The 20,633-nt window shown below is 47.8% G+C and overlaps 1 protein-coding gene and 1 long non-coding RNA gene across 4 annotated transcripts in view; one reads left to right on the top strand and one right to left on the bottom strand.

The window, feature by feature from the left end:
* Positions 1-20,633, bottom strand: part of GLP2R (glucagon like peptide 2 receptor) — a 53,497-nt gene that overhangs the window by 4,656 nt on the left and 28,208 nt on the right. For all 3 annotated transcript variants that reach the window (XM_082441399.1, XM_082441398.1, XM_082441400.1), the window contains 3 exons: positions 11,701-11,789; positions 4,579-4,717; positions 434-475 (listed from right to left, as the gene is read on the bottom strand). In XM_082441399.1, coding sequence (XP_082297525.1) covers positions 434-475; positions 4,579-4,717; positions 11,701-11,789 — 270 coding nt within the window. The remainder of the gene's footprint in view (positions 1-433; positions 476-4,578; positions 4,718-11,700; positions 11,790-20,633) is intronic.
* Positions 361-20,035, top strand: LOC309650298. The gene is made up of 3 exons (XR_014257512.1): positions 361-520; positions 11,224-11,302; positions 17,235-20,035. It is a non-coding gene; the product is annotated as an uncharacterized lncRNA (long non-coding RNA).

Below are 20,633 nucleotides of genomic sequence, written 5' to 3'. Positions count from 1 at the left end.
TGCATCCCTGGGGTAACACTGCAGGGTAGGGACCATTGTTATTCCCATTTTACGGACAAGGAAACTGAGGCTCAAAGAGCCACAGTGACCTGACTAATGCAGATCTCCTAAGTGGGTGAGTCACGGCTTGAATGCAGACTTTTGGACTCCAGAGTTACAGCTGGTAACTGTATCACACTTTGATACTCCCAGTGCAGCTCCAGCGGGGCCATGGTTGGGTTCTGAAAAGAAAACTCATCCCAATACGTTTCCCCATCAGTCTCAGATGCCTGCTGCTCTCTCTACTGGATGTCTATGGTACCCATTTGTCCCAGGACGTGCTGGTCACTGCACACCCCCCCATGGCACCATCATGTAAACCGAACTCTCCAGGGGCAGTAGGATGCCAGCCCCAGCCTCGCAGGGAGCTAGGATGGCAGCATGGAAAACGTACCTCTCCATTGGCAAAGCAATACTGCAAGGCCACGAGTAGTCCCTGGAATGAAAGGAAGAGGTGGCGTGAAGCTTGACTCAGTAGAAGGTGTGTCTGACAGTTACTTGGAAAGTCCACAGACCGGCCCTAGTCCTAGTAGCCCCTACAAGAGGCAGGCAGCTACTTGCTTGTACTAACTAGAGTGAATCATAATGATTACGTTAACTCGGATTTCCATGGGGTCTCTTCCTACTTTGACACTCACCACCCACATCAGCCTAGGCATTTGCTTACATGCTCGTAGGTCAATGATGATTAAACCCTAAAGGTTCTACATCATTCATTCAATTATATAAATACTGTACAAGGTGACTGTCCAACTTCTATTTGTCCATAGTGGGCAAAGGCTAATTTTTTTTGCCTGATTTGCATCCTTTCCTGACCCTCCCCTACTCCCTGGGCTTCTGGCAGGGCTGTCAATCATGTGGTCCTCATGTTCTAGGAGGGCCATCACCACAATAAACAGCCCAAATGGTCATGTGACCCAAGCAAGCCCAATCTCAGTTCTTTTCACCAGGAAAGAAGAGAAAGTTGCACCCTCTTCCCTGCTTTTGCCAACTTTATAGTCAAAGTTAGTCTGGAGACACTCAAGGGCATCTTCCCAGCTACGTGGAGAGTGCACGTCTGAGGATAAAGCCAACATAGAGAAAAGCAGAGGCTGGAGATGGTCAGAGATAGATTTTGATGATACTGTTTGAGTACCTGGATCCAGCTACACCTGGTCCTGAAATTTTCGTTTTTGTGAGATAGTAAATACCCTTTTCTCTTGTCAGAATATTTCTTTCGAAAAGATAGATCATTTCATGCCTGGGGGTTACCATCACACTTAGATTAAAATACAATATCCTAACCACAGGAGGAGCTAAGGCGATGTGGCCTTGTGTCTGTGTCACTGACCTCACCTTGTACCACGCTTCCCCTCAGCTACTATATTCCAGCCACACGGGCCTTCTGGGTGCCTTCAGCATCTCAAGCTAATGTATTAGGTTGCTGTATAACTAAGTGGGTCAAAACAATAAAGATTTATCATCTCCCGTACTTCCTATGGGCCAAGAGCCTGGCCATGGCTTGGCTGGGTGTTCCCGCTCAGGGTCATTCTTCTGGGTGCACTCAAGTTGTTGGCTGGAACTTCAGGTGTCTGAAGGCTTGACTTGCTTCCAAGACAGCTCACACGCCTGGCAAGTTGGTGCTGGTTGTTGGTAGGAAACCTCCATCGAACTTCTTATGTGTCCTCACGACATGGCAGCTGGCTTCACCCAGAGGGCGTGACCCAAGGGAGCAAGGCGGGGGCTGCAACCCTTTTTATGTCCTAGCCTCAAACATCACACACTTTCATGTCCACAATACTCTAATGGTCGCACAGGTCAACCCTATTCTGTGTGAGAGGGCACTACTCAAGTCTGTGAAAACCAGGAGGCGAAGATGACCGGGGGTCATATTGGAGACTGGCTATCAGCTCGTTTCTTCCTCAGGTCCCGTTGTCACACTTTCTGTTCTCTGGACCATTCTTTCCTCAAATCTCTGCGTAACTGGCTTCTCAAAATTCAGGTCATAGCTCAAATATCTCCTAAAAGCGAAGTCTTTCCCCACCACTCACTTTTTGGTAGCCGTTCCAGTCACAATCACACTTCTCTATTTTATAGTCTTTAGAATATAAATAACCAGAATTGTTCTTCATTTGTCAACTTGGTTATTATCTGTCCCTCCCCGCCCCCTTCCCCCAACCAGAAGACCACCTTTATCTGGTCTTTTCACTGCCAGCTATTGGAAGGGGGTGGGCGTGCTTTCAGTGTGCCAGAAGTCTCACAAATGAGTTGGGTAAAATAGGATTCCTCATCACCAGTGTGTCTTTCACTTTTTCAGGTTCTTGAGTCATGGTCTGAGGAACATCCTGGAGTCTGGTGACTCTCATTCTAGACGAAGCGAGTGTGAAGGGAGCGGTCCCACGAACAGATGGCTCTCACTCCGTATGTCACCACCACTTGGCAGTATCTCCAAAGATCCCTTGACAGCAGGAGGCTGGTGAAATTCTCTAAGCAATAAGCCCTTGGGAGAGTGAAGGGTTCCCTAAAGCAGCAAGGAAAGGAAGCTGTTGGGTCCAGTGCTAATTTCTATGGTGGAGTCACTAAGATATGACCCACTGGATGTGCACCTGCACATCTGCCCACCCGTGCTCCCACCTCTGCCTGGCGGGCTGGAGGGGAGCAGCGTGGGGGTGTTCAGAAGGTGCGTGGCCTCTGTCCAGGCACAAGCTCCTAAGTGTGTTTCTAGCTCCATCTGCAGAGCTGCTCTGATTCCTTGCCTTCCTCGGTGGTGCCTGGCAGGGAGCAGAGCTCAGGCTGCTGCAGGACCAAACGATCAGTGTGGTAGCTGGTCTCCAGAGATGGCCCCAAGGATTTCTCCCCTCCTGGTAGGCATATGTGACCCTTCACATCAAGAGATGGACCATATCTTCCCTCCCCTTGAATCTGGGATGTCCTTGTGACTCCTTCTGCCAGCACAATGTGGTAGAAGTGACATTCTGGGACTTCCGAGCCTTTGCCTTAAGAGGGTTGGAAATGTCTGCTTCCTGCCTCTTAGAGCACTTGCTCTTGGGATACTCCTAGAGTCCAGCTGCCATGCTCTGAGATGCACAAGATACGTGGAGAGGCCACATGGAGAACTTAGGTTCCTAATCGATAGCCCCAGCTGAGCTCCCAGCCAACAGCCCATGTCAACGTCCAGCCGTGTGAATGAGCTGTCTTGGACGTTCTGGCCCAAATCAAGCCTTCAGATGTTTGCAGCTCCATTCAAAGATGACATGTATCAAAAGGTTCACCCTGCTGAGTCCAGACAGCCCAGCTTACAGAATCATTCAAGATAATAACATAGTTACTGATTCAAGCCATGAAGTTTGGGGGGAGTTTGCTACACAGTAATGGGTGACCCAAACATGCTCCCTTGCCAGGGAGTCTGATAGGCTAGGATCTGTCCTACAAAGAAATCTGTCCCACAAAGCTCTGCATGAGCGTCTTATCTTCAGCTGGCCTTGGGTGTGTGAGATCAGCTGATCAAGGGGTCACATGACCGATCAAGTCCTCAGAGGAAAAAAGGCCACCAAATACTACTGACATAACAGCTGTAATATTTTGTTTTGTTGTTGTTGTTTCTAATTTGGGATTACTTTTTAAAGAAGATTAAGACCAAGCAACCTAGGAAACCCAAGTGACTAAACTTTAGCCTTTGAAATCCCCCAAAAGATTGAAATAAATTAAACATGGTTTCAAAATGAAAAAAAGTTACCAGTGGGTGGTCTGTCTCCGTTCAAAGCCACATGCAATTCAGCTCTAACAGAAGGTGAAAAGAGCCATCGTCCAGTTGCCCCTGCCATACCTCAGGCTCTGTCCCCTGGGCCCTTGGTGAGTGTGGGGATTCGATGAAATTTATTTTGACCCAGATAAAGCCACTCCAGCCAGTCTCAGCCATCTGAGCCTTCGCAGCTTAGGCTCCAGACATATGAGTGGAGAAGTCATCTAGAAAGTTCAGCCCCGGCAAGCATCCCTGGAGCAGAGGTGAGACATGCCTACTATGTCCTACCTGGATTCTTGACCCCCAGAATCATGAGAAATAATAAAAATTACTGTCATTTTAATCTGCTAAGTAATGGATGACAATTTAAGCCACGGATAACCAAAACACCAAGGTACCTTCACCACAGGTGGCCTCCTGTTCCTAGTTTCAGCCCACACACATCTGTCAAAGTCCCGAGAGCCTCCTGGTCTCTACTCACTGTTCATTTTGCACAAACTGTGCAGAGAACCCAGCAAAAGTAGGCGCTTAATAAAAGGCTTCATGCTGACACGGTGAATATGATTGTGAGTCACACCAACTATTATAGTGCAGGAAACAAACCACTTTTCCCTTCTTAGTCACCGAGTCACGCTGGCAGGATTAAAGCAACATTTCCATCTCCACACCCTTCTAATGCCAAAGGCCCTCGCCGATAAATCCTACTGATACCAGAACTCTCTTTCCATCTTCGGGCTCTCGCAATTTCGAGTGTGTTTGGATCAAGGGCATTTTGTTTTCTCCAAAGCCAAGGCATCCTTGTTCAGACGTCAACTTACGTGGAAGGAGCTCAGAGTCAACTGAATGAAGAGTCGTATATATCTTGGAAATCCTTCAACTTGATCGTCAGTGATGAAAGAGAAGAGAATCTCATGAACACCCAATAAAGGAATGAGGACCAGCGTGGACTTGGCCAATCTGCAAATAGCAATCAAATACGTGTCATGAAAGCCACCTTGGGAACAGGCAACATTTCCTGCTCTTCTCTGCATCCTTTATTGTAGCTCTAATGGCATTGATAAATAGTTGATTTTCCTGTTTGTCTCCTTGGCTACACGTCAAATGCCTGAAGGGCCAGTGTGGTCTTGTTCACTGATGCATCCCCGCACCTGACTCATGGAAGATGCTCAGAAAACATGAATTGCATGAATGAATGAATGAATGAATGAATGAATGGATTCCTCCATATAATGATATACCTACAGATCTTAACGTTTTGTTTGATGGATAGATTTCCACGCACATGGCTGTCACCATAGGACATTACATCCCCTACCAGGTTTGACAAGTTTCCCATTACCTGGCTAGCAGGTGTCTCTACCTCTTTATCTATTTGGGACTTCCATTGTCAGTGCTTTAACGGAGCCTGAGAAGGGAAAGAAAATGACTTGCCCAGGGTCACGCAGCCACTAAGTGGTACCTCCCAGCCTGGAAGTGGGGCTTCTGACCTCACACTCAGGCCTTGCACACTCCAAGCAGGATTTCATCATCTGCCCCCAAGCTGCCCCCAACCCTGGTGATAGCAAGGGCAGCAGGAAATGAGAAGCTGCTCTTCCTCGTAAAAAGCGCTGTGTGGAAGCTTGCCGTTGTATACACTCTACACAAAAAAGACAAACATTCCTTTGTACCACCCACGTGCAAATGCACAGCTGGGACCCAAACATTCCATACCGCATGCTGGTGGTTCCCAAGTGGACCGACTATTAGAATTCCTTATGGAGCTTTTAAAATAGATGTATTCTTATTGGTTGGCTCTCTCTCTATATAGCTTCCTGAGCCCCAGTGTCAACCCCCTGAATCAAAACCTCTGGAGGTTAGACTCTGGGAGTGAGAATCTTTAAGGGACCCCCCCACAGATCCTGACAAGCAGCCACGTTTGGGAACAACCGCTCTTCACCATTGAGCTGCTTCTTGATTTCAAACTAACTACATTAGCAAAGGTGACTCATATCCAGGGCATAAACAAAGCTACTGTCTGATACACATTGGGAAAAAAAGAGCTTAAATTTGATGATTTTTTTAGCCCAAGTCCTTGTCTTAAAGGACCAAACTAGGAGAAGGTTCCTCCCCACTGAATAAAAGCCCTATGGAATTAAAGGTGTGGAAACAGAGAGGGTCAGCCGCCCCTCATGGGCAGTATCTTCAAGAAGGTTTAACTTCATGCAAGAGAAAGCGCTTACTATGAAGCCTGCATCTTGGACGTTCTGGCCCAAATCAAGCCTTCAGATGTTTGCAGCTCCATTCAAAGATGACATGCATCAAAAGGTTCACCCTGCTGAGTCCAGACGGCCCAGCTTACAGAATCATTCAAGATAATAACATAGTTACTGATTCAAGCCATGAAGTTTGGGGGGAGTTTGCTACACAGTAATGGGTGACCCAAACATGCTGCCTCTGTGAGGGTCATTCAGATGCAGTGTTATCACCGAAACAAAAAACCTCACCTTTGTGCCCTGAAAGGACCTCAAGCCTATAAGAGTTGAGCAGGAGTCACCAAGGGGAGGGACTCCCCCCGAGCATATGGGCCGAGCGTCCCAGGGCCTCGATGGTCAAGGGGAGGCCGAGGAGTGGGGAGTCTGAGACACAGGCCCTGGTTACGTGGTTCTCCTGAGCCGAGCTCACACTTGCACACCCACACTCACTCGTGCACACTCACTTAGCAACATTAAGGTGTTCCCAAGGAGAGACTATTTCAAGAGTTCTGGGTTTTGCTTGTTTGTCTAATTTCCAGGAGTGTTTTAATACCCTGTAGCTCAGAGGTTGCCAAGTGGCAACCATGGGTTGTAGTTGACCTGCAGACAGTCTTTGCTTATGCTAGGTAGTGATTTTTGCTATTGGAGCCAACCTTAAAAACTAAGGTGATTTCAAGCAAAGGGGTCCAGATCTTCAGCTTCCTTTGAAAAATGGGGAGATCTGGCCATGCTGGGCCCCAGTTCCTGCTTGGCAATCGTCGGCTACAGCCTTTAGAGGGAACACGCATTCTCCAACCCAACCAGCCTCCTTGGCCCTTGCAAGTGTGTGAGTCTGCGACCCTTGCTCTGCGTTATATGGGTTTTAATGACACATACTTACATGCAGACCCATGTCTTACCATCAGCTTATTCTTGGGGCCATGCTACTACACTATGCTTTTAAAATAAACTTTTCATTTTGGAATAATGTTAGAGCTACAGAAAAGTAGCAAAGATCATGTAGAGAGTTCCCACATACCCTTCACTGAGTTTCCCCTAATGTTAAAACCCTACAGAACCATGGTACCTTTGGCAACACTAAGAAACTAACGTTGGCATATGGCCAGTAACAATACTCCAGACTTTACCCAGATTTCACCAGTTTTTCCACTAATGTCCTTTTCACATTCCAGAATCCAATCTAGGATCCCACACTTAGTACAGGAGAATTTTTAAGGAATGACCATCTTTTTATGAGGTTTTGGGCCATTCTAGTAACTGCCACCTCTCTGGGTGGATGTCAGAAGGAATTTCCCACTCCTCACCTGATTCTAAATTCTCCGTGGACAAAGGACTATTTGCGTCTCTTTTCAGATGAAAATCCATAAATATCTATAGCAGTATCCTCTTATGAGCTGTGTTTATGCCTGTTTTTCATCTACAGTCATTTGTTTATTTAAATGGTTTAGTTTATTGCTGTCGGTTAGCTCTTCAACAAATATTGGGCATCTGCTCTGGACATATGAGCGAGTACAGTGAGGAGGAGGAGCTGGGGCCAAAGGCAACGAGACACGGGGACAGACAGTACCTGGGGCCTGGGTTCAAATCCCAGCACCGCCAATGACTAGCGATGTGGCCTTGGGAAAATTATTTAACCTCTCTATCTGTAAAAATGAGGATTATACTACTAATAATATCATATGAAATGTTAAAATAATAATAAAAATATTATTACTAATAACTGCTGACAGTGTCATTGTCAGGATTAAATAACATGGGGCCAACCCTCAGAATAAATGGTACCCGATACATGATGTGCAATCAATAGCATGTAGCTATCACCATTTTAAAAGAATCTGTCCCTGTCCTCAAGTTGCTCACAACCTCAGTGACTTGGATTATTTTCCTTCCATGTGTGACATTTTTCTGAAAGTTCTTTCAGAAAGGGGTCTGGGGTTTAGCATGTTAAGAAATGATTCTCCTTTATAGGTTCCTTAAGAGTTCTGCCCCACGCATCACACGGAAAGTTAAGATCGTTTCTCTAGGAGGAGAGAGCCACCTCCATGCTGGGAACCACAAAGGACAGAGAGCTCCCTCCAAGCTGAGGGGCCACTGATGTCTGTCCACAATCCGGGGACGTTGCTCCTCCTCCAGGCCTGGCTCAGCTGTCCCTGTCCAGACCAGGCAGGCAGCTGGGCTGGTTACAGTTTCCTTCTTGAATGGTAGAAGCCGGGGGATGAGGGCTAGGACTACAAAAGGTTCTCCAGCTCCTAGCAACTTGCCTCTTTGGCAAGGTCTAAGTGTGTTTAATTTAAACTTTCCTAAAATATACTCCTGGGCAGCGGGGTTGGGGGGGGTGTGCAAATCCTGAGAACTACATTCTGAAAGTTTTCAAAATCTGGGAGAGTTGTAGGCCGGGCTGCTCCTACCAGTTAGGACAAAACGCATTTGGGCCCCATTGCCCCTTCCTCCTTACCCTAGCAGGGGGCCCTAATGGAAGGGGACGTGGAAGAGGAGAACCTTTCAACGTGGAGGAGGGCAGTGTGAGCTGGGGGTGCTTCATGACCCGCTGGGGTGACGGGAAGCAGCCTTCCCAGAACTTAGAAATGAGGAAGTTAGCACTGCCGTGACAGAGAGATGGGCAAATGTGCTTCTCGACGCTGTAGGATTCCCTGGCCCAGAGAGTAAAATAAGGTGGCCTGGGTGTGTCCTAAGAGACAGAGCCCTGACTTTTTGCTAATTAATAAGCATACACTCATCAATTGTATTGCACTCTGCATGGAGAAAGAATAAACAGAAAGCAGATGGCCAACCAAAATGGCAGGGAAAGTCACAAAGAAGCAGGAAGTTCTCAGTACTCATCTGGCCCTATGGGTGGAGACTCTGGGGAATGAACCTCCCTCTCACCGGGACGGGTGCACCACAGGGCAGTGGTGGTTTCTCAGGCCACCGTCAGTGATCCTTCAACACCAACCATTTTACTTTGATGACGTGATCACCAAGCAGCATTCTGGTGACTGCTTGGGATTTCTGGATCTTCTGGTGTCAACTTTACGAGGAGTGCAGGCACTAGCAGGAAGGTCCCACTCCCACTTTTCACAGAATCTAAGAATGGATAATTGTATAGTCTGGTTTGTATATCAGTTTCTTGTGAGTTCAGTTAGACTTAGCCCTCCAAAGTCTCAGCCACTTGGGCCACTCTCAGCCAAAGTCTCCCCAGGACAGTCCCCAGGTGGTAGATATCAAGCTCGCCAAGGTGAGGTGTCTCACGCTGGGAGGCCTCCAGGTAGGCAGGCACCCAGGTTCCTCTTTTCAAGCTTTTACCTTGAATAAGGATGGGGAAGTTTCCAGACAGATCGTTTACGCCAGGCAGGGTTACTCTGTCTCTCCCCAAAATAGCTGTCCTGAATCACCTCTCAGCCATGAAGGTCTCCCCAGTATCTTGATTTACACTTCCTGAGATAATTGCCTCCTAACTGGGTGTGCACACTTCAGGGCTGTACAAGGAAATCCATTTGGTGTTGGAAGAATATATAATAAGAGAGGATAATAGAAGTTCTGTGTATGTTAAATTTTTATCGATCCTTTATAATTCTCTTTATTTTGGTGTATCACGTATGTAGTCGTTCAGTAGACCATGTATATATATGATGAGTGACATCATTCTTTACTAATAGAGACACGTGATCAGAAAAGTTTGAGAGGGACTTCCCTGGTGGCGCAGCGGTTGAGAGTCTGCCTGCCGATGCAGGGGACACGGGTTCGAGCCCTGGTCTGGGAAGATCCCACGTGCTGCGGAGCAACTGAGCCCGTGAGTCATAATTACTGAGCCTGCGCATCTGGAGCCTGTGCTCCGCAACAAGAGAGGCCGCGATAGTGAGAGGCCCGCGCACCGCGATGAAGAGCGGCCCCCGCTTGCCACAACTAGAGAAAGCCCTCGCACAGAAACGAAGACCCAACACAGCCATAAAAAAAAAAAAAAAAAAAGAATCTGCCTGCCAATGCAGGGGACACGGGTTCAAGCCCTGGTCCGGGAAGATCCCACATGCCACGGAGCAACTAAGCCCGTGTGCCACAACTACCGAGCCTGCGCTCTAGAGCCCGCAAGCCACGACTACTGAGCCCACGTGCCACAACTACTGAAGTCCCATGCCTAGAGCCTGTGCTTCTCAGCAAGAGAAGCCAGCGCAGTGAGAATCCCATGCACCACAACGAAGAGTAGCCCCTGCTTGCTGCAACTAGAGAAAGCGTGTGTGCAGCAACAAAGACCCAATGTAGTCAAAAATTAATTAATTAATTAATTAATTAATTATTTTAAAAAGTGTGAGAGCCACCGTCTTGGATTACTCTAGAGAAGAGCCTGGAAAAGATGATGTCAAGGCTGCTTAGAAACACATTTGCCATGGCCTGACCAGAAAACTCCATGCATTATTTCACTAGAACATCTGGTCCCGTGGTGCCCCAACTCTGGCTGTGTATCAGAATCTTCTAGGAACTCTCCTGTAAGAAGTCCCTGTGTGGGGCTCCATCCCTCAGTTACTGAATCAAATATCCAGTAGAAGAGCTCACAAATCAGGGCTTTTGGCCGGCTGTCTGGTGATACTTAAAATAGCCAAGATGGAAAACTATCGTAGGGGCCACTGTGGGTCTGAAGCTCGGGGATGGCCTCAGCAGTACGTGGTGGGCTTTGGAGGCACAAAATGGCCTACAGGGTTTAGGCTCTCAGTCTGTGTGGAAAGAGGTGCCTTGGCATTCGTCTGCCCCGTTTCTGTCTCCCGGGAGCGCTGTCCCCTGCTGGGTTTCCGTGGTGCCTGGGTTTCCCCTGTGCCTGGTTAGTGAGAAGATTCCCTCCCTAAATGGACCCAGGCAGGGTAGGTGGGAGAAGCCCTGCTCTTGGCCCTGGACCTCCATCCTCACAGGGTGGTGGGAGGCTGAGCCTTGGGAAAAGGGCCAGAGAGGCTGTCAGCCACTTGGAGGCTCAGCCAGAGGCGCCGAGAAAGACGGCGTAGCTCTGTGTGGTCCAGGCCAGCCCAAGTGTCCCAGGGCCAGGGGCAGGTTGCGCAATATTAGAGCCAATACCGTACATATTTGCCTGGTCCTGAACGGTGTGTGTTTACCCTTCTGGAACTCCTGGGGGTGGTGGGGGTTAGGTTGATAGGATTTGGGGTCTGGACACCCGGGGCAAATACCACTCACCACATCTGATTAGATTGGGAGAGGTGTAACTAGGACCTCCTTTAATCCTCATCGCAGGCAGAGGATGGCTCTGGGGTGACGCCCCCACGTGACATACCAGAAAGCAGACCCGGGGAGGCCAAGCAACTTGCCGAAGGTCAGTCTGGGGTCAACGCCAGCATCAGCCCCCCGGACTCACGTTCCACACCCACATCCCGGCCCTCGGCGAGTCAGAATGTGTGCTCCTCCCAGATGGGGTCCCCATCCTATTTACCTTTTGTTTGAAGCACAGTGCCAAGTGTCCTGCTGGGGAATGTGTGTGCCCTTTACTACTCACCACTGACTTCATTTTCATGGGCTCAGAAGGTCCTTGTCTTTGGCAAAAGCCCTACATGATCCCACGACACCTTTTTCAGAGGGGCTCTTGCTGACACCCTTGTGTCAGGAGATAAACATACTGATGCAATGTTCCCCCCTTCCTGGGACATTAGCCAGAACACCCAAAAGGGGTAAAAATAATCTTGGGCTCTTGGGTACTGACCTCAGGCCACTCACCTGTATTTATAATCTCTGAAGCACATTTGATGAGCTTTGAGCTTAGAAATGAGAAGCTTGAGAATTTTCAGGAAGATGAAGAAATTGACCTTGAAAAAAACACAGATATGAGTAAGTGATGGACTCCATGTGGCTAGGAATATCAAGGTCACCCTGGACCTGCCATCAGACCCTTGTCCAGGGAAATCAGGGGCAGTTTGGTAGTCAGCTGGTCAGGTGGCAAGTGGTCAGGGAAATCCCCACTCTCCCTAAGGCCATCTCAACTGAGAGCCTAGAAAGGACCCTAAAAAGCCACCTAGTTTATTCTTCTGCCTCCAGGAGACCCAGCAGCTGTCTGAGAAAGGCAGATGGAAGTTTACATTATTATTTTTATTTTTTTAATTTGTTTTGTTAACGTCTTTATTGGAGTATAATTGCTTTACAATGGTGTGTTAATTTCTGCTGTATAACAAAGTGAATCAGTTATACGTATACATATATCCCCATATCCCCTTCCTCTTGCGTCTCCCTCCCACCCTCCCTACCCCACCCCTCTAGATGATCACAAAGCACCGAGCTGATCTCCCTGTGCTATGTGGCTGCTTCCCACTAGCTATCTATTTTACATTTGGTAGTGTATATATGTCCATGCCACTCTCTCACTTAGTCCCAGCTTACCCTTCCCACTCCCCGTGTCCTCAAGTCTGTTCTCTACGTCTGCGTCTTTATTCCTGCCCTGCCCCTAGGTTCATCAGTACCGTTTTTTTTTTTTTAGATTCCATATATATGTGTTAGCATACAGTATTTGTTTTTCTCTTTCTGACTTCACTCTGTATGACGGACTCTAGGTCCATCCACCTCATTACAGATAACTCAGTTTCATTCCTTTTTATGGCTGAGTAATATTCCATTGTATATATGTGCCACATCTTTAACCATTTATCTGTCGATGGACACTTAGGTTGCTTCCATGTCCTGGCTATTGTAAATAGGGCTGCAGTGAACATTGTGGTACATATATATATATTTTTAAATTTATTTATTTTATTTATTTTTGGCAGCATTGGGTCTTCTTTCTGTGCACGGGCTTTCTCTAGTTGTGGTGAGCAGGGGCTACTCTTTGTTGTGGTGCACGGTCTTCTCATTGCAGTGGCTTCTCTTGTTGCGGAGCACAGGCTCTAGGCGCGTGGGCTTCAGTATTTGGAGCACGTGGGCTCAGCAGTTGTGGCTTGCAGGCTCTAGAGCGCAGGCTCAGTAGTTGTGGCGCACGGGCTTAGTTGCCCCACAGCATGTGGGATCTTCCCGGACCAGGGCTTGAACCCGTGTCCCTGCCAATCCCCTGCATTGGCAGGTGGATTCTTAACCACTGTTCCACCAGGGAAGCCCTCATGTATCTTTTTGAATTATGGTTTTCTCAGGGTATACGCCCAGTAGTGGGATTGCTGGGTCATATGGTAGTTCTATTTTTAGTTTTTTAAGGAGCCTCCATACTGTTCTCCATAGTGGCTGTAACAATTTACATTCCCACCAATAGTTCAGAAGGGTTCTCTTTTCTCCACACCCTCTCCAGCATTTATCGTTTGTAGATTTTTTGATGATGGCCATTCTGACCGTTGTGAGGTGATACCTCATTGTGTTTTTTTTTTTTCAAATAAATTTATTTATATCTTTTTAATTTATTTATTTATTTTATTTTTGGCTGTGTTGGGTCTTCATTGCTGCACGCGGGCTTTCTCTAGTTGTGGCGAGCGGGGGCTACTCTTCATTGCGGTGCGCAGGCTTCTCATTGTGGTGGCTTCTCTTGTTGCAGAGCATGGACTCTAGGTGCACTGCCTTCAGTAGTTGTGGCACGTGGGCTCAGTAGTTGTGGCTCACAGGCTCTAGAGCGCAGGCTCAGTAGTAGTGGCGCACGGGCTTAGTTGCTCCTTGGCATGTGGGATCTTCCCAGACCAGGGATCAAACCCGTGTCCCCTGCATTGGCAAGCAGATTCTTAACCACTGTGCCATTGGGGAAGCCCCCTCATTGTGGTTTTGATTTGCATTTCTCTAATGATTAGTAATGTTGAGCATCTTTTCATGTGTTTGTTGGCAATCTGTATGTCTACTCTGGAGAAATGTCTATTTAGGTCTTCTGCCTATTTTTGGATTGGGTTGTTTTTTTGATATTGAGCTGCATGAGCTGCTTGTATATTTTGGAGATTAATCCTTTGTCAGTTGTTTCGTTTGCAAATATTTTCTCCCATTCTGAGGCTTGTCTTTTCGTCTTGTTTATGGTTTCCTTTGCGGTCCAAAACTTTTAAGTTTCATTAGGTCCCATTTGTTTATTATTTTATTTCCATTACTCTAGGAGGTGGGTCAAAAAGGATCTTGCTGCGATTTATGTCATAGAGTGTTCTGCCTATGTTTTCCTCTAAGAGTTTTATAGTGTCTGGCCTTACATTTAGGTCTCTCATCCATTTTTAGTTTATTTTTGTGTATGGTGTTAGGAAGTGTTCTAATTTCATTCTTTTACATGTAGCTGTCCAGTTTTCCCAGCACCACTTATTGAAGAGGCTATGTTTTCTCCATTGTATATTCTTGCCCCTTTTGTCAAAGATAAGGTGACCATATGTGCATGGGTTTATCTCTGGGCTTTCTATCCTGTACCATTGATCTATATTTCTGTTTTCGTGCCAGTACCATACTATCTTGATTACTGTAGCTTTGTAGCTTTCTGAAGTCAGGGAGCCTGATTCCTCCAGCTCCGTTTTTCTTTCTCAAGGTTGCTTTGGCTATGCAGGGTCTTTTGTGTTTCCATACAAGTTGTAAAATTTTTTGTTCTACTTCTGTGAAAAATGCCATTGGTAATTTGATAGGGATTGCATTGAATCTGCAGATTGCTTTGGGTAGTATAGTCATTTTCACAATATTGATTCTTCCAATCCAAGAACATGGTATATCTCTCCATCTGTTTGTATCATCTTTGATTTCTTTCATCAGTGTCTTATAGTTTTCTGCATACAGGTCTTTTGCCTCCTTAGGTAGGTTTATTCCTAGGTATTTTATTCTTTTTGTTGCAATGGTCAATGGGAGTGTTTCCTTAACTTCTCTTTCTACATTATTATTTTTAATTAACAGGTACTGAGTACTTACCATGCCAGGCACTGGGCTAACTTTCCATACATTATTTTATTTAATCCTCACAACAACCCTCTGAGGAAGCCACACTATTTTAATTCCATGATACAATGAGAAAACAGAGGCACAGAGGAGACAAGTACTATTCCCAAGCTTGCACAGCTAGTAAGTGGCTGAGCTGGTAATTAATTAAATTCAGATTTGTCTAATTACAACCCTCCCTTCACTTAAACAGAATCCCACACTGCCTCCCACTGTAAAGAACTCCAGGTCTATTGGTGTCGAACTTGAGGACCTGTTGCTGCCATGGAATTCACTGGAAAGCACACGTTCTCCACTCTCTAGATGACTTTCCACAGCTGTCATGAACTGGGAAAATGCGACCCTTGATTATCAGCTTTGGTAGAAATTTTAAAATATGTCTGCAGATTCTTTGACACTTCTCCCTTCAAAAGGCAGAGCCTAATTCGCCTTTTGTCTCTGGGATGTGAACTAGGTTTAGTTATTTGCATCTAATGAAAAGAATATGGTAGAAGTGACGCTGTGAGTTCTGAGGCTAGGTCCACAAAAGGATGGCTTCCACCTGGTTCTCTCTCTCTCCCTTTCTCTCTGGGGAAAACCAGCCACCATGTTGTGAGGACGCCCAAGCAGCCCGTGGAGAGACCCATGTGGGGGGATTGAGTCCTCCGACCAACAACCAGCACCACTTGCCAGCATGTGTGTGAGCCCCTTGGAAGCTGATCTTCCAGCCCCAGGCTTCAAATGGCTGCAGCCCTGGCCAACCTCTAGATAGCAACCTCATGAGAGATCATGGACCACTGGAAACACAGAACAGCAAGTGGTCAAACGTAAGCAGGGCTTGGAGAATGGGAACAGGGTTTATGAGAAGTGAGACTGGAGAGGGAGGGAGGACCAGGTCCTGCAGAGCCTTTCATGGTCACACTAAGGAGTCTGGGTTTTCTTCTGAAAACAGGGATGATAGATTTCAAGCTGGCAAGTGACCTGATCAGATTTGCATGTCTGCATTTCAGAAAGATCATTTTAGCAGCAAGCGTGGAGACTAGATTGAATGAAGGCAAAGCTGGAGGAAGGGAGACCAACTGGGAGGCGGTTTCAGAGTTCCTGGGGAGGATGATGGAGAGGTGACGTAAAGAGCAGCCCTGGTGGTTCAGTGATGGAGAGGAGATGGATTAGAAATTATTAAGGAGTTTGAGTCAGATGACCTTTGTTACCGGCTGGATGGGAGATCAAAGATGACCCCAAGGTTTCATGGTAGATCTCAATGTGTGGTAGTGCCATTCACCAAGAGAATGACCACATGGAGAAGGAAGAGCGTTGTGGGGAGGGGGGGATCTAGTAGTTTTGGACACAAGAGATGTCCCAAGGCAGTGAGATATTTACGTCTGGACCTCAGCAAGGAGGTCCCAGTCAGAGCATGGAGCCATTGGAGTCGGTGAGATTGTCCAGGGAGGCTGTGGACACTGGGAGAAAAAGAGGGTTCTGAGAATTACCTTGTAATGAAGGGAAAGGTAGAGGAAGTGGAGACATCAAAGGAGATTGAGAAAGAGTAGCCAGCGCAGTCGGAGTGAACCACAAGGAAGTGGTTTCCTGGAAGCTCACAATGGGTAGAATTTTAAAAAGGTTTAAATGCTACAATAAATTTAAGGCAAAATAAGACCACACTTAGCAACAGGGAGCTCACTTAAGAGAAGCTGCAGGAGACAGGAGACAGCAAGTGCAGACCACATTGAAGCGACTTGACTGCAAAAGGAAGCAGACTGATAGAACAGTAGTTGGCAAGGGCTGCGGAATGGAGATAATGTCTCTCAACTTAATTGTAGGGCTCATAGAGGTTTTGGGGTACAGTTGTTTTTAAAATTGAAAAGACTTTAAAATGCCTCTATGCAATGGAGAAAGAGCCCATAGAGACGGTGGTTGGGTGACAATTAATGGAGTGAAGTCTCTACAGACATTGAACCAGCACAATACTGATGTCCTTGTCTTAAACCACAGATTGAAACACGAGCTGCAGAATCCAACACGTACCCGTTATTACTTGTCTTATTGGCCTTGGGAGAATCAATGCACAAAGCTAAGAGGATAGAGCTTTAGGCAAGAGGCTATTCATCCAATCCACAAGCCAACAGGGATAATGGAGATCCCCAGCCAAAAATATTTAGTAACAGAACACTTAAATACAAACTAAGTGTAACCAAGTAATTTATCCCATTTAATGGGATATCTGTTTTTCATCACAAAGAGAAAACGTTGTGTCCTTGGCTTAGTGACTTGTTGAACTCGGGCGTTTTTCTTACAAAGCAAGCCTAACACGGGAAAGGCACATATTTCAGTAAATTAATTTCAACCAGGACTGTCTCCTAGGAAATGAAGGCTTGTGATGAGAAGCCTGTTGATTCACTGTTCTTTGTGTCTTCCAGAGACCAGACAAGAGAAAATGGGCATCAACCACTGGGCTATACGAAGGCATCAACCACTGGGCTTCTTCACTGCCATGGGATGAAACACCAGCCTGGTGCACCACAGAACCTCCATCCATCCAGGTGCCCCAGAAGACAGGGGTCGGCAATCACATTTGGATGGGGCTGTTCATGATTTGTGCACCAGCAGGAAAGGGGCTGAAGGAGGATTTTTTTTTTTTTTTGCAGCGAACAGAGGGTTTATTTGCAAGGCAGCCAAGCAAGGAGACAGGAGAACACATCTCAAATCCACCTCCCCAAGGCAAGAAGCTTGGGGTATTTATACAGGATAACCAATAAGGAAGCAGGGCGGTCTGAGGACTGGGGAGTGCGCAGAAAGATGATTAGAAAAAGGCACAAAAATCCTCGTTCCGCGCAAGCGTCGGAAATTTTTAAAGAACCCAGCCAACTCCTCTTGGATTCTGTGACCAGATGTGGGGCACTTAGGACCCCAACCATATAAGGCTCCTTTTCAGGTCCTAGATGATACAGAATGCATATGATCAGATGTACCATTCTTGGGGACATTTCTTTGGCACCACCCCAGCTGCCATGCTCATATCTGGGTCTACAAGTTGGCAGAGGTGGTTGCCAGCACGGTGGGGACTCAGAGGTAGGTCTTGTGTACCCCTAACTCCTCCATCTCCCCCCAAGCCCCTCCTCCCCTGGCCCGCTATATAGACGAAAATGCCTATATTAGAGCTACTCCTTTGGGTTAAAACCCTCCATCCCCAAGAGCCCTGCTGAAGGGCACATGCACTTAGCCTTAATAAAGGGTTCAGCCTGCAAGGAGGAAGAGTTCACCAGGCAGATGTAGGGCCATCAGGTGGGCATTCCAGGCAGAGAGGCAGCGTGTGCAAAGGCACAGGAGGCATGAACTTCAGGATGGGTTCGGGGGAACTGTGCATTTCTCCATATAAATGGAGCACGGGGTGCTTGTGGTTGGATGGGAATGACAATACGTACCATATGAAGGAGTTTGGAACCACGCCCAAGGGCAGTAATGAGCCATTAAAAAGTCACACGTAGAAGAGAAACAGCCCAATTTTGCTCAAGAAAGACCACTCTGGCTGCAGTACAGAGGATGCGTTGCCAGGGGCAGGAAGGAGGAAGGGAGACCAAATAGGAGGCTTTTGCAAAGGTCTGCATGAGAAACCCCAAGGGGCTGAAGAAGAACAATGACAACGGATTGAGGAGAAGGAGAAAGCTTGGAGTGACCTTCAGAGGAAGAACTGACAAGACTTGAAGTCTGGCTGGAGGCTGCAGTGAGGCAGGAGATAGAAGCTAGGAGGGCGCCCAGGTTTCCGGCTTGGGTACCTGGTAGATGGATGGTGGCGTCATTCACTGTGGGGTGAACAGGAGGAAGAGGGGGTGTGGATGGGAGGACAAGGAACCACTGTGAGCTAAGGTGATTCTGGCCATTTCTGTGGAGCTGGCTACGACTGGAGTTGTAGAAGCAACAGCAGGTGAAGGTCATTTCATCCAAGATGAAAAGACACAGCACATTCTCTGGTCCTGGTGGGAGAAAAGGTGGCTCTAGGAACTAGGAAGCACCTGGAGGAACGAGCACACAGGTCAGCCAGCCATGGACAACCAAGCAGCGAGGTCCAGAGCAATTGTTCCAGCCCTGGCCACGGATTACAATCACTGCCCGGGTACCACCTCCAGAATTTTGGATGAAATCCTCTGGGGTATGAGCCACCACGATGTTTCTAATGCACAGCCAGTTGTGAGAACCGCTGGTGTGTGGGCACAGAGCTTCACAAACATTATTGTGCACCCAGTGCCCAGGAATCCTGTTGCAATGAAGATTCTGATTCTGCAGGTCCGGGGCGGGGCCTGGGAACCTGAATTCAGAACAAGCACTCAGGAGACCACACCTGAGCTTCTCCTTAGAATCCCTAAGCCACATCTGAGATCAATGAAACACAAATCTCGTGCAAGAAGAATTTTTCAAGATACCCAGGTGATCCCAAGAGCAACCAAGATGGAGAACCAGTGATGTAGCCTCTGGAAGACTGCACGCAGGGTAAGCACCAGGGATCCAGCTGGAGCGAGTCTGCACCCCATCCTAGGGAAGGCCATCCTGCTTCATTCTGCCTGGTTCATGAGAACCTTCCAGGGCCCAGGAGTGTGGGTCACAAGCATTGACTGAGTAAGTTTCTGCAGAGCCTGCCGTATGCTTGGGCTGGCCGCCAGGATGAATAAAACACAGGGCTTATAGTGACAGCACACAGGCTTTAAACAAATACTTGCAATAAAACATTGCTGGGGTCATAGCAGAAGTCGGTACAGGATCTGGGAAGGACACAGAGGAGGGTGTGACCATCTCTAGTTTGTGGGGTGGGTGTCCAGGTGGATAAGATGGCGGAGGGAGGCGGTTCCAACCTGAGGAGGGTCCAAAGCAAGGTACTAACGCGTGAAAAGCCCACAGTCCTGCAGGCATGGGGGCTGGAGGCAGTAAGTGTTTGGGGGCAGCTGCACGATGCTGCGGTTACAGGTGCTGGTGTCGCCCGATGGGACCGAGATCTGGCCCCCACTGACTAACTCTGTGACTTCAGACCAATCCTCAGCATCCTCGCCAATAAAAGAAACACAATAGTAGCGCCTACCTCATGGGCTTGTTGGGAAGATGAGATGAGTTCATACGCACAGAGCGCTTAGAAGAGTAGGTATGTAGGAGGCACTCAGTAAATGTCAGCCGGCCATTGGAGGCGGAGGTGGCCAGCCAGGAGCTGCGGCCGGGACCGCAGCGGGGCAGCGTGGCTGGAGAGGAGAGGATGTGGGGAAGGGAGGGGCGGGGTGGGGGAGGCAGGGCGGGAGGCCGCGCTTGCAGTGGGCGTGGTCAGGGGTCATTTTGAGCATCCGCTCTCAGCTGCGTGTGGCAGGACCGGAGCGGACATCACCAGCAGCATCCCGGCCACCGCTTAGAGCGTCTCCACGCTCTCGGTTTTCCTGCCCTTTCTTATGAACATCTTCCCCTCCCAGGCACACTCAGGTCTGGGCGGAGAGTGCCCTTCAATTATTGACAAATATTGACATTCTTCTCTAAAAATAAGCCTTTTTGCTCTCACGAAACCACAAATGCCAGGTTATTTCTATAACATGGCAAAAACGGAATGTCCGGCAACCCCTTGGAGAAGAGAGAGGGCGGTGTCTGGCTGGTGGGCGGTGCCTGGCTGGTGGGCGCCCAGGGCTGCTGGCCCTGCGTCCAGGCAGGAAGACCTCCCGCCTCCTCTGGGATCTTGCTCATCCTTCCAACTGTCTGCTATCTCCCTGCCCCTCCCCCGAACTTCTTTGGCAGATGTCTTCCTCACATGCTACCATCTAAAGGAGCTTTAGGACTCCGGCTTGAGCAGT

The sequence above is a fragment of the Balaenoptera physalus genome, assembly GCF_965194825.1.
Source record: "Balaenoptera physalus genome assembly, chromosome: 20".
In the NCBI taxonomy this organism is placed as follows: Eukaryota; Metazoa; Chordata; class Mammalia; order Artiodactyla; family Balaenopteridae; genus Balaenoptera; species Balaenoptera physalus.
Note: the sequence above shows the minus strand (reverse complement) of the source record. Positions and strands in the feature narration are given on the sequence as shown.